The 15,052-nt window shown below is 30.9% G+C and overlaps 1 protein-coding gene across 3 annotated transcripts in view; it reads left to right on the top strand.

The window, feature by feature from the left end:
- The window catches only part of VPS13B (vacuolar protein sorting 13 homolog B), an 818,081-nt gene that overhangs the window by 118,954 nt on the left and 684,075 nt on the right, over window positions 1-15,052 (top strand). For all 3 annotated transcript variants that reach the window (XM_065895774.1, XM_065895773.1, XM_065895775.1), the window contains exon 15: window positions 3,102-3,226. In XM_065895774.1, the coding sequence (XP_065751846.1) occupies window positions 3,102-3,226 (125 nt within the window). The remainder of the gene's footprint in view (window positions 1-3,101; window positions 3,227-15,052) is intronic.

Below are 15,052 nucleotides of genomic sequence, written 5' to 3' on the forward strand. Positions count from 1 at the left end.
ACTTGTTACTACTGTCTTTTTGATTTTAATCATCTTGGTGGTTGTGAAGAGGTATCTCCTTATGGTTTTGATATATGTTTCCCTAGTGACTAATGATGTTGAGCATTTTTTTTTCATCTGCTTCTTGGCCATTTGTATATCTTCTTTGGAGAATATTCAAATCTTTTGCCCATTTTAAAATGAAGTTATTTTGTCTTTTTATTGTTGAGTTGTAAGCGTTCCTTGTGGATTCTGAAGGATTTTATTTCATTAAAAGTATAGGTGACAACATGACATTCATTTAAAAAATTCTGGGTGATGAAAAAAATTACTTATTTATTGTTTCCTCACTTAAATTGTTGGTGGAAAAAAATTAGGAGAAAATACTTAATTTCTCTCCATAAGAAAAGAATATAAGTATCAGTTTCAGTCCAGTGTTTCTTTTTGTTTCAATGGATACATGAATAGAAACTAGATTTAGAGGGTTTAAGGAATGAGTAGGCAATGAAAAAAAAAGGTGGCATTTTCCAGCCTACTTTTTCAAGATTTTTGCTGATGACAGATGAGAAATGGAATTTTACTGATGGTTGGAGGGGAGAGGTAGTGATGAGAAAGATTGTTTTTTCTTTAAGAGTAAGTGGTGAATCAGCCATATTTTTTTGGAGAGGGGAAGCAGGGAATAGAGAGAGGAAGCAAGGCAGAGTGAAATTGTGAGCTGATAGATGAGCTAAATCAAATGAAACATCATATTGCTGTTCCAGCAATAGGTAATTATGAAGAAGTCCTTTATCCTTTTTAGACTTCATTTTTCCCATATGTAAAATGAGGTGATTTAGTTAAATTGTTTTCTTATTGGATTCTTTAAAAGGTGGCACTGCATATTTAACTTTCCATTTAATGTCATGTGTAAGTCATCTTAGTCAAGTTGGCATTTCCTTCAGCTAAAACTTCTATTAGTAGTTGGGCTTACTGCTTCATACATTCTTGATGCCTCAAACTGTTGGTTTGCAGTGTTGTTAATAAGTATTTTTATTCTATTTCTGAATATATGAACAATCCTGGTGAAAACAACCTCAATTCATACTGTGCTGGTTTTCCTTTTTCTAGATAAAGTATTTGTAATCTTGGTCAAGGGTTGTTGACAAGTTATTTGGTTATATAGGTATTGAAAATCTGTGTGTCTTACTGCTGTGATTTAAAAGAGAGTTGAAATTGGTTATTTTGAAATAATTATTTTTGATGGTTATTTTGAAATAATTATTTTTGATTTCACTGTAATTTATACTTGCTTGAATGTTCTGTGGAGTCATCTCTGGACAACATGTACATTTAGTAAAAGCTTAAAAAAATTACAGAATAATATGCAGGACCTTCCCCACAGTCCTTTGCAGTTCTGCAGACAACCAGCAGGGGATCTCCTCAACACCCAGTTTCCATCTGAGTACTTAATGATAGTGTCTGTGATTATACTGTTGGGACATTTATAGAGTATTAGAAGGTGACTTGAGAGAGTTCTTAGTTGAACACAGATAATCTAGTTTGATAAAGTATTACCCTGATTCATATTCTAGAAATATTTGGAGGTTGGGCATCGTTTGAATAATCATGCTTTGTATTAAGTGGTATTAATAATTGCAAATTTCAGAAACTTTTAAATATTGGCCCTTTCAGAGGAAATATGAAATGCTGAAATTGTACAGTGCCCAGAAGTTCTTTGCATATAGTGTTGCTTAGAGCAAGTCTTCAAAGAATATAAATGTGGAATAACTTAATTTTTAAGGCTGATCAATTAAGTATTAGAAACATGCTTTTTTCTTTTTCTTCTCAGTTCTTTATTTCTTGCATCTTGGTTAATAGTGGGATTTATAGTAATCAATAGGTATATCACTTTCATTTTTCTTGATAGTAATTAAGTAGGTAGTCCCTTTGAAATGCAGTTTTTCTTTGAAAGTACAAAATTCTAACTAATGTTCATTTTCCAAAATGTTACTTCGTTCACTGAAAACTGACTTTACAGGAAAAGATTTGACATTGTCAGTTTGATGAATGGTAGGAGCAGAATAGCTTTTTGAAACTGTTTGGAAGCAGTTTAATATTACTTTCTAAGAAATTGATCATTAGTTTATGTTCATTAAATGAAAGTATTTTGTATTGGAAATTAGTTACTGAGGTATATTTTAAACATGTTTCACTGTAGAATTTAGCAGCTAATATTAATCCTAGAGATAAGAAAGTTAGTGCTTTATAAACCCAAGGAATAAAAAATAATAATGAAACAAATGTTGGGGTTAAACGGCTTTTGCATGTTGTTGGAAAACAGTAACTCTTTGTTTTGTATCTCTGTGTGTCAGTGTTTCTTGTTTGAGACATTTACTTTATTGAAAATAATGGAAGAAGAAATATATTCAGTTCTCTGCAACGTTTCATGTAAAATGTGATGTTACATTGATTCTTCCTATTAAGGCAAATGTAGTTTTTAGGAATTTCAGGGACTGCTTATAAAATTTTTGAGCGTGACATGCTAGTTTTAAGTATAAACTTATAAAGAGTAATTTATGCCATGTACCAAATTTCCTGAGGTGAAAAACCTCAGCCCTACCATTATTTTCACAAAAGAAAGGGAAAAGATGTAACATTATTTAGGATATGTTTGGATATCCTTTTTGTGTGTGCATACTGTAAGTTGAAGGCAAAATACTTTCTAAGATTGTTTTTGTTGTAGTTAGTGTTCTTTTAGGAATAAAATGATATAACAATGATTTATTAACAATGTCTGTGATGTGCACAATGTAGTCAGTTTAACAGAGAATATGTGCATTTTAGCAGACAAAATGCTAAATGAGAGTTATGTATAGAAATAAAATGTGAAACCTAAAATTGGTCAAAAGAAGAGTAATCTTGCAGGGATATGAAAGAAATATTGTGTATTTAAATTTCTTAATTCTGACTTAGTTAATGTCAGATTTAATAAAAGAAAATGTTGATGTTTGGGAAGTGGAAAAAGACATCAGAACATATTTAGTGTGCAGCTGTTGTAGAGCAAATTGAAACTGACGTATTTCATCCTGTGCTTACTAAAACTTTGTCTCTGTGAACATTTGGATCTTTTCTTTTTGTTGCAGATATTTGGTTTCCAGGCAGGACTGACCTCTTTGGATTGTAGGGGATCTTACTGCATACCTGTACCGATTATTCCCTCTTTCAGCACTGCTCTTTATGGTAAACTTCTGAAACTGTCCACATGCTGGTAAGTATTGTGTTAAAGTATGGTTTATGGTAATTTTCACTTATTATCTTAGGAGGGGAAAAAACCCAATCGTATCTGTCTTATGCCAGTGTGTTAGTTTTATATAAAACCTTAGAAAAATATGTGAAGTTAATACTTCATGTATCTTTTTTTTACTGAGACGTTAAAAATCTCTTTTAAATATCTGAAATCTATTAGGTTATAGTATTTGTGGTGGTGATAACTGTTGTTGGGGTAATAACTATCAATCCATATCGCAGCTATAGTAAAATGTTGCTTTTTCACATTGTATAGGAACTCCAGGGCAAGTACTTTCTTTTTTTTTTTTTTTCTTTTTTGAGAGGTTACAAAGATTTTTTAATAAGTTGCAAATAATATCAAGGCCAAAGTATTTTTCAACTAAGTAACAATTTCGTGTGTATTCCTAACCACTGAGTAAAGTATATCCATGACATAGATTTAGTATATTTGACATGTCTGTTTACAGTCACTCTGCATTTGGGCAGAAACTGATTTTAGCCCTTACTTTCATTTAGTATTGGATTCCTTTATTTGGAGGTCATTCTTCCTGAATTAAAAGAGATTTATAGAAAGAGAGTCAATAGTTACTAATCATACCTTTTTCTTTTAGTTGAAAGCAGTGTTTTTAATATTAAAGAAATAATTGTTTAAGTGTATGAAATAAGATTTAAATAAATGAAATTATATTCTAGTGAAATACTTCTGTATTTTAAAATTTGGATCATTTCAATTATTGGGAATACATCTTTGCTTTTTCCTCCTAATTAGTATTAAGCTTATTTTTGTAGGATGTATTTTCATTAGTTATTTATGAAAAGCAACATAACTTTCAGAAAATAGATTTGACTTCTTTATCTAAAGTACTTCATTTGTTAAAAATATAGTTCCTTTAATAATATATAACTTTTAAAATGAAATTTGTAAAGTAAATGCTAACATTTTCAAAGAAATTTGCCTGTTGATTCAGAAAATTAAGAAAATATAGAACTTGAAGTTAATTCAGTCTTGGAACTAGTTCTTCTATAAAGTGAAATCACTGTTAAATTACTTTATTCTTAATTGATAAGTTTAATTTTGTCCTTAGTCATCCATAGTCCTCATATGGCACTTATGCTGTGTAGAGATTCACTTTTCAACTTTTTATTATTGTTTACATGTTGCGTTTGAGCCAAGTATTATATTCTGATCTATTACAAAATACCATGGGATATGTCCCAGTTGATAAGTCAGTATCAACTTTAATAGATATTTGTATCTGCTGATTTATTTATCACTCATGACCCTAAAAGTTTATTAGATACAATGCAGTTCACCGTGGGAAACACTTAAGTTCTTTTTAAAAATAAAACAGCCAAAATTTCCAAAGTGAATTATGAAAAAAGTTGAATATTTAAATAGGTAAGACTTATGTCAAGGATGTGTAAGGCTTACTCTAAATATTGCCAAATTTGGTTTAAAATATATCTGCTGACATCTAAATGAAAATATTCCAATTAAATACTAAAAGCATGAGATCACAGAATGCTAATATTTATTTGGATGTGATTTTCTTTTTTTGTAGTTAAGACCACTTCTACATTATTTCAGTGGTATTTTTGCTATGCTTTACAGAAGTATGTTGTTTTGAAATAGTTTCTTTAAATCGTTTTCCTTAGCAAATACAAAGTAAACTATAATTATTCTTAGCAGCTCTAAATTGAAAGTAATCAGTACAAAACTCAATAAATTGAGATGTATCTTAGTTAAATGAAATGAATAAAATACCAGATAAAATACATCATATAATACTTGAATTAAATAGAAATCATATGAGAACTGAGAATTCTATTTAACTGTTGCAGTGAGTGAGGATTATGTCAGCTCTGTCCCCATTCATGGTCTCTCCCTTCCTCAAATTATACAAGCTGTTTCATTTGGACTTTTAAAATTGACATTTCAGAGTTTCTTAAAGCACATTTATGAAGCTGTGTTTATATTTCATGCAGTAATGACAAGAGCATATTTACTACAGGCCACAGCATTTGAAACAAAGGCATTTTATAGCACATTGAAAATATTTTAGTTGGTACGTTTGAGTTAGTAATGAAAATCTAGATTTTACTTAAATCAGCAAAATAGTGTATAATTTTTGTTTTAAAATATTTCTACATTGAGATTAATTATATATGAAGCTGCAAACAAATAATATTTAATTTAATCGGGTTTGGTCATTTTTAAAATATGTGGCTTAAGTAACATTTAAAAAAAGTTATTTCTCTCCCATTTAAATGTTCATGTTAATATATTTTAACCTGAATGAGCAAGCTATTACAAAACTCCAGTTTCTTAGATTTTATTTTTTTCAAAATATTTTGGTTACATTGTATCTTTCATTCTATATTACATAGTTTTCAAACATAAAAAAATAAACTTTTCAAAAAATTTTTTTCATTTTTTTATATCAGGTTAACTTTAGCTCTTTTAGTTCCTTCGAACAGGACTGAAATGTGTAGGGTGTGGTGAGAAAAGCAGTGACAAATAATAATTAATGACATAAATCTTGAGCAATTAATTTAAATTTTAACTTGACTCTTTTTTTGATATGAGATGTTTAAAAAAGGGCAGTAAATGGTTGGTTAAAGGACAATAAAGTATCATAGCATTGTTTTTGCTAGCAGAATTAAGCATTGGTCTACTGTCCATAGTTATATTATAAATTTCTACAGTGATAATGCTTTTAGGATTTTAGATATATTCTTGGCCTTAACATTTTTTTCAAACAGAGAAATGATGAACATTTCAACTCTTTCAAAATTTCTGATTTAAATATTAATATCTTATAGAAAAGTACATATATTATGGTGTTTCATAACTGAACTGAATGCTTGGTAACCAGCTGCAAGATCAAGAAGCAGAATATTATCAGCATCCCAAAAGCCTCTCTCTTTCATCCTCCTCTAGTGTTAACCATTATCCTGGTATCTAATAGCATATATTCTTGGATTTAATATAAATGGAATCATACAACATATATTCCTTTTTTGACTGGTTCTGTCACTTAAAATAATTTGTCAGATTCGTCTATACTGTGTAATGTAGTTTTTTAGATAGTTTGCCTTTGTCACTATACAATGTTATATTGCATGAACATTGACGATTTACACATTCTTGATCTGCAGTTTTAATTTAAAAATAGGTGCCTGAAGTTTGTGTTAATTTCTTTTTTTTTATTCCTTTGCCATTTTTTCTTTCCCTTAAGATGCTTCAGTTGTATTAGGGGATATTAGATGTCATTAAATATTTTTCATTTTTCTGTGTCTTGATGGGCATTGTGCTAAGTGTTGGGATTGGGGAAAGAATAAAGTAGAATGCAGTGAGGGTAAAAGATATCCCCTCACCAGGAAGACTTACAGTCTAGTAGGGGAGGACACAGACACAGATGAAAACAGTTGTCATTAAATTGCAAAATTGATGCTTAAGCAGAATGTCTTGTTAGTTTAAAAAAATTAGAGAATTTCTCTAGGACCTCAGGAATGGCTTCAGAGAAGTGGCATTGGAATTGGGCTTTAATGGCTGAATCAGATACCCAGGTATTCAGAGGCTGGTTAGGGTGTAGAGGCTTCTAGGTGACAGTATTGTCTGGACAAAGTCAGGGTTAGTCCATTTAGATCTGTGAAGGGATACAGTGGGGGAGGAATTTGGAAGACTACTTTGGGCCTGGACTGGTACACAAATAAGGATGTCTACACTTTTTAATATGAACACTTAAAAATAGTTAAACCAGTTAATCAGATATTCATTAGTCGCATTACTTTCTGATCAGCCTGTTAAACTACAACCATAATATAGTTTCAAGTTCACTTTCTCCTATAATTGAGGGTTCAAAAATGTGATCTTATTTATAAATAAATTTTGGAAGTTCAGAGAAAAATTACTTTGGCTTAGAAAGTCATGGAGAAAATGGAGAAGGTAACTTTCAAGCAGGTTATTAAAGAATGGGTAGGATTTGAAAGAGAATACTGTACTTTTTTATACAGTGTTAGGCACTTAGTTTAACAAAGTTTTCATAACAACCCTGTGAGGTTAGGTGATATTCCCTCTTATAAAACTAAAAAAACTCAGAGAGGTTACATAACTTGTCCAAAGTTACATAGTGGCTGGACAAGGATTCTCATGGAGGGTTATTTGATTCCAAAGTCCTTGATCCCTTCCTTACCCGAAAGGAGTGAAGATATAAATTATCTTTTGTTAATCATCTTTGAAAAGCTCAATATACTTTCTTGCCTTATAGTAAATATGAATTTCCATGTGTAGAGAGGCTAGTTACGATAGTACGGCTAGTTTAAGTCTGAATTCTCCTAGTAGCAATTAATAGTATATAGATACTACTGTGCTGCTAATCTCGTAGAATTGAAGTTTATTAGAGTTAGCTGGAATCTTAGGTATTATCTCAATTTCTGAGACTTTATGACATAGCTTTGATTTATGGTCATCTATCCAAGGCTTGAACATTTTATTCAAAGGGAGTTAGCTACTTTCTGAGGCAGCCAGATTCATTGTTGGGCAGCTCTAAAGCTCTTTCTCATATTGAATGAAAATCTGTTTCATGTTTCTTCCTTTTCATAATTATTGCTTATTTATGTCATGAGCCATTTTCATACTCATAGGAATGTGGGAAAACACATATTTCTTTACAAGATTAAGGGATCCATCTAAGTATCCATTCCTTACTTAGCACAGTGCCAGATAGCTTGGTTTTGACTAGTGAAGTTATTGAACAGTTTATTTGTGGGAGGAAGATGCTTCTGTGGAATCTGTGTTTGAGTTCAGTGTTAAATAGGAAATACAGGATTTGGTGCTAGTAGTTTCATGGTATTGATAGGGAGAGGTGATCCTTTTGCCTCCCTGAAATGGAAACTGAAGCAGCCATTTTTCTGCTGTAACACCAGAATAAATGCTTTTAGCTTTAATGGAAGCTGGGCCCTTCAAGTATAACAAAAATGCCCATAATATTTATTAGCAAACAGAGAATAAGTAACCCACCCAACAGGACTGAAAATGGTGTTTGCTTAACTGCCCAGTTTGAGGCCTTAGGAACATAGAGTTGGGTGTTTTCGATGTTCCTGGAGATAGATCTTTTTAATTCCCTTGTTTCCAAAGCTGTGTTTATTTTCATCTGTCTGCTTTTGTGATTCAGATTCACATTCTCTGTAGCAGAATGTCTTAAAACTGGTAAAGTTTAACTGAGATGTTAATTTTCTTATCTCCACTTGAGTGGCAGCAGCCTGATTTTCAGCTTTGGTTCTTCTGGCGTCTGGAATATGATTTCATGGAATGTTTTGAACTGAAAAGAGACACTGACATCATCTATTACAATCTTCTCATTTCAGAGATGAAAAAACTGAATCCCAGAGAGGTCAAGTTACTTAGTTGAGAGCACACAGTTAATATCAGTGCCTCGATTTGATTTTCATTTTCTTGATTCAGGGCTCCTTCAACTGTATCACACCGATTTAAAAATTATTATTGTTTTAATTTTTATCATGGTAAAATTTACCATTTTAACCATTTTTAAGTGTAAGTTCTGTGGCATTATGTACATTCACATTGTTGTGCTGCTGTTAGCACTATCCAGAAATTTTATATTCTGTACCCATTAAAACAATAACTCCCATTACTCCTTTCCTTCAGCTCCTGGTAACTACTATTTTACTTTCTGTCCCTATGAATTTGACTATTTTAGATGCCACATGTAAATGGAATCATTGAATATTTGTTCTTTTGTATTTGGCATATTTCATTTAGTGTAAAGTTTCAAGATTCTTCCATGCTATAGAATATATCAAAATGTCTTCCCCTCCCCCCTTCCCCCTCCTTTCCTTCCTTTCATTCCTTTTTAAGTTTGAATAATATTTCATTGTATGTAAAGACCACATTTTGTTTATTTATGCATCAGTGGACATTTGGGTTATTGCTACCTTTTAGCTATTGTGAATAATGCTTCTGTGAACATGCATGTACAAATAATCTCTTCGAGTCCCTTCTTTCAGTTCTTTTGGGTATATACGTAGAAGTAGAATTGCTGAATCATATGATAATTCTATGTTTAATTTTTTGAGAAATTACTATTCTGTTTTTCACAGTGACTGTACCATCATTCCCATCAACAGTGCACAAGGGTTCCAGTTTCTCCACTTCCTTACCAACTCTTATTTTCCATTTTTTGATGATAGCCATCCTATTGAATATAGAATTATATCTCATTGTGGTTTTCATTTGCATTTCTCTAATGATTATTGGTTTCTTTTGAAGTATAGTTTGCATACAATAGTATGTTAGTCTCAGATGCACAACATAGTGATTCAGCATTTAAATAAATTATGAAATGATCATGGTAAGTCTAGTGACCATGTTACCATACAAAGTTTTTACATTATTATTGATTATATACCTTATACTGTATATATGTCCCCATGACTTATTTATTTTATGACTGGAAGCTTGTACCTCTCAATCCCTTTTACCTGTTTCACCCAACCCCCTACTTCCGCCATCTTTTCAAGTGCTTATTGGCCATTTATAATCATCTTTGGAGAAACATATATTTAAGTCTTTTGCCCATGTTTAAATTGGATTGTTTTTATTGTTGATTTGAAGGTGTTCCTTATATATTCTGTATATTAATCCCCTATTATATATATGTGATTTTGTAAATTTTTCATCCAATTCTGTGGGACTGCATTGCTTTTCAGTGTTAAGTCTGTCTACTTTAACTCCAAAGCCAGCTGAGTTTAATCTCCTTTATATCATTTACTTTTTGTTTGAAATGTTAACTTTTAGATTTGACACAGTTTTTCTTAAGAATTGGTATAGCTTAAGCAAGTAAAACGTGGTGATGTGTTTATTTGGAATAGGTCTACTTAATTTGGGGAAGAGAAGAAAGAGATGAATTTGTTAGAATTCTTTGGGTTGTTTACAAGTTTATCTTCACAGTAGTTTTTGCTCTTACTGTTTGTGAGATGGCTTACTTAAAATAGATTGTTTCTCTACAAAATGATTTTGTAACTTTTTGTGGTATAGGGAGATCTTTTTCTGCTTAATTTTCTTCTCATGTTTTAAAGTTATATATCTGTTAAGCTCTGCAAAAGGTAGATATAGTGCTTGACGTATGGAATTTATAAGTCTTTAGGTTATAGACAAGTTCAGTACTGCAAAGTAAAATAAAAATTAAAACAAATGAACAAATGAAACAAATGAACAATTAAATCAAATGACCATTCAGCTCATTACTTTCTTTTATTCGGAATAGGTTAGGAGGACATAGAAGGTTTTAGAAATAGTAAGAAGGTTGGGTTCTTAGTATCTATTTTTAACACGAATTTATAAGCACCTCATGGTTCCCATTCTGGGTGGACATATATATATGTCATGTTTTGAAATCCATATGCATATTTGCTTCATCACCTTTTTTGTTAGCAATAAGACTTATTAATTATGGAAACTTTTTAAAAAAATAGGTAGTGCTAAAGGAATCCAAAATTATTTTCGTGAGTATTATTTATTAAAAAAAATACTATCATAGGCCTAGTGCTCATTGCTATTCAATTTGAAATCAAAGAGAATATTGAAATATAGCTCTTTGAAGTATTATCAAATGGTAAATCAGTTCAGCCAAGGCACATACTCTGATTACAAATTATTTCTCTAGTGATAGATATTAACGTTGAGTTTAACAATCTGATGATAGAGAATATGTTTTAACAAATACAAACAGATATGAACACTTACCTGTGTATAGTCACATAGCTAAACATTTCAGGATAGACTGGGATTCATATGTTAGTTTCTGAAAAATCCAGCATTGTTTGCTTTTTTGCTCTGTCACATCCTCTTGAAATGGACATACATTGCAGATACAGGTTTCTGTTTCAAAGATAGGTGAATCAAGTGAATGAAAGAGAGGTGAATCAAATATTTCTTCATCAAAGTAAGATTCAAACTTATCGAAATATGTGAATGGCATCTATTCCAATCAAATAGCTGTACAGTTCTTAAAAATATACAGATCTTTTAAAGAAGCTTAGGGAAGTTTGAAAGTGAGACATACAGCAATCTTCATTTGTCTTTGACTCAATTCATGCATTCATTTTGTGTGTCATCTTTGAATTTCCTTAGAAAATACATTTTTTGTCCATCTGAAATTTTAGATTGAGCACACAAGAATGTCCTATCTTGTGACACCCTAAGTGTGGGGTAAGTCCAAATTTTACAGCCTTAAAGGAAACAAAATATGCGTGCTTTATTTTATCTCATTAGCCTATACATTAGAGATGGTTAAACGTGATCACAATGAAAATAGCCCATCTGATCAATTTCTCCATTACATCATATGGTAAATTTGATTTGGAAAGTTCATACTGCAAACTGTTCTCATTACAGTTTTCTTTTTTGATTTGGATAACTTGCTGAATTTTTTTTCTTTTTTATTGTAATAGCTCCCTTTATAGCAGATGGTTAGGTCTTACTTATATTGTGTACTAAGGTGCTGTATTTTTATATGAACTGTAATCTCAGGTCAGGCATACAACAATGGACTCATGCTGGATGCTCTGTACTTAATGAAACTTAATCTTCCATATTATGGGATTCTGTGTTGTGTGACTTGCCCTATTTTGTTAATGTAGCCATTTTTTCATTATAAATCAAGCATTTCTTTGCATATTTCTTAGAATCTTTTTTTGTTTTGCTCATACCGTTTTTGTCTTCTACTGCCTTTTTTAAAATGCTTAATTCTTCTTTTGTGTCTTCATCATGTTGATTAAAGTAGGGAAGGCTGACCAGAATAGGCAGGATGCATATTTTCTTCAATTTTTGAACAATGTTCCCTAATCCGTTACAGTTTTTTTTGAAACTCCAGGGAGGTTTTCCACTATGTTTGTCTGCCTTTTTGCATACTTGAGCTTGTTCTTTATTATTCATTCAGGTCTATTCCACAGATAGGTGATGAATGCCCACTGCATGCCATACACTCTGCAGGGCCTGGCTAGAGATGCACCAATAAACAAAATAGGCAAGATACCTGCCCTCATGTCAGCAGAGAATATACAATAAATTAAAGGAATTTTAAGGAGAGAAAAACTGCTTTAAGAAGCAGTGTATATTGTCTTTTAAAATCTAATTATAAAATTGTCCTTTTTGTTGTTTTGGGCCTTGGAAGGAGATGCTTACATAGTTTTTAACTGCATAATATTTTAACATTATTCAATATTTTTCTGTTAAATTTTATTAATGATTTATGTTTGAAGTGAAAACAATCTAATTAGTATTAAAGCAAACAGTGATTGGAACTGAAATATAGGTTCCTACAGATAAGTGAAAACTAATTGAATTAATAAATTAAACATATTGTTTTTTTATTTTCCAGCTTTATATAAGCTTTTCTAAAAATTTGATTTCTCAGCAGTTATTTTAACATGTACACAGTCTCCAGTATTTATGGAGGTTAACTTATATGAAGGCCTTTAAGACCTATTTATAAAATGCACATATTTTTAAATTGTATCCTTGTTTTATACTCTTAACATCCACTCTTCTACATTATAATGTTTAGTGTGAATACACCTCAAAAATCCATAAAGTCCTTCTAATTAAAAGCTTTATTTATTGTATTAAGATAAATATGTTCATGTGAAGATATATTCTTTGACTACAAATTACTGAGATTAATTTTTCTGGCAGGACTTTTAGAATATCATTACTTCATCATCACAGCTCATGCTGATAGTTACTTTCTATATTCACTGAGAAATACTTGTATTTCTAATTTGCATATAATTTATATTTGAAAAACTCATGAACAGAGTTATTTTTCAACTTATGTGTCTATTTGAGAAATTTGTGAGAATTTTAATAATATAGATTTAATATTAATAACAATAGCATATGTGTTCCAGAAGCAGTGCTAAGTCTTGTATGCATTATCTCTTTAATCTTCATAGTAATGTTATGAGAGACATACTATTATATACATTTTATGCATATCTTTGTCTTAGCTTCTGAATACTAATACATCTATGAATAGTTAAGCTAGAATTCAATTTTAGGTTTATTTTAATCCAGACCCAAGATTAGCAGTTCCTTCCACCATTGATGAGAGAGTGTATTGCAAGCTGGCATTAAGATCGCATCCTTAGACATCATTTTATAGGAATAGCTTTGCTAACTTGTACTTATGTTATAGTTTTATTGAGGCATACTTTATATAAGATAAAATTCACCCTTTTCACGTGTAGAGTTCAATGATTTCTAGTGACTTTACCAAGTGGTGCAACTGTTAACATAAATCAGTTTTAGAACATTTTCATCCCTCCAATAAGATCCCTCTTAATCCATTTACATTTAATCCCCATCTCCAGCCCTAGGTCATCACTAATCTTCTTTCTTTCTCCATATATTTATCTTTTCTGTCATGTAAATAGAATCATACAAAATGTGGTATCCTGTTTCTGGCTTTTTTCACTTACCATAATGTTTTTGAAGATCATTCTTGACACAGCATTGTCAGCAACTAACTTGTCTTTTATGCTACATCTCTATGTTGCTTTCTTTACCCGGGTAAAATGTATTGAGGCTTACAAATAACTGTCCTTACTGTTATCCAGAGATATTTAAATTCCAGAGTTGGATGAGGGGTTTTAAAACCTTGTTACAGTTGCTGCTGTTAACTGTGGTGTTCTAAGAATATCCTTTTGTGTCATTAGCCCCTTCTTCAATCTCAAGTAGACATAAACTTTTGCCATAATTTTTGAGAAATTATAGAGGTGGGGTTGGTGTTTGGACTCCTTCTTGCTCTGTGGTTATTGGTATTAAAACTCATAAATATAGAATTTAATCTGTATCAGACTTGTCTGTCTTTCTCAGGGAGATGAATAGCTGGTAGTAGGTCCTTTTTTTTTTTTTTTTTTAATCTTTGGTAAATTAACTCACTTTGAAAATGCCTAGTCTTGTCATTATAGCACTTTATGATTTTTGCATCTTGACTATTTTTATTTTTCACATCTGCATTTATGCCCCAGGACCTAGCATATAGTTGATTTTCAATAAATGTTAATTAAAATGAACCAAACTAGAATTTAATTAATTTAATAAATATTTTAAAATCTGTTAACTTATCTTTTGAAGAGGACAGCAAAAAAGAACAGGTGTAGTCAATCATATTAATGTTTAAGGAAGAAAAGGTAGGCAAACTACCCAAACTCAGTTTCCTTTTTTTGTTCATCTTTACTTTTTTTTAAATAAGCGAAGCTCTAATATTCTAAAGCAACTATTCTTATAGATTCTAGCATCTAAAGAGAAATATAAGTTAAATGAACCATTCTTGAATATCTTACGTTTTTATTCTCTCTGATAAATGCAAACATTCAGATATATGAGTGCTCTTGGAGTTTCTATTTCTAGATGTTAGTTTCTTTTTAGTTTCACTATGTTTTTTCTTTTAACTATTATTTGGAGGAATAATATTTGAAGGTGAATACTTAATTTTTAATACTTAATTTATTTCTCAAAGTATTCTTATTTTATTCTCATAAACTCCCTGTGAGTACTTTTAAAAATTACAAAAATACTTAGGGGTCTGCTTACACCTGAAAATACTATATAACTGTAGCAAGCTTTCATAGTACTTTGGAGCTGTGTAGAATGTGGTTTATAAGGTTCTCTTTAATGGTTTATAATATTAATTATACCAGTGTTTTCAGTAACATTATTTTCATTTTAAAATTAGACTATAATTTAAATACAGCAAAGTTCAACAATTTTATGTGACAA

Source organism: Phocoena phocoena, chromosome 17, assembly GCF_963924675.1.
Source record: "Phocoena phocoena chromosome 17, mPhoPho1.1, whole genome shotgun sequence".
Lineage (NCBI taxonomy): Eukaryota > Metazoa > Chordata > Mammalia > Artiodactyla > Phocoenidae > Phocoena > Phocoena phocoena.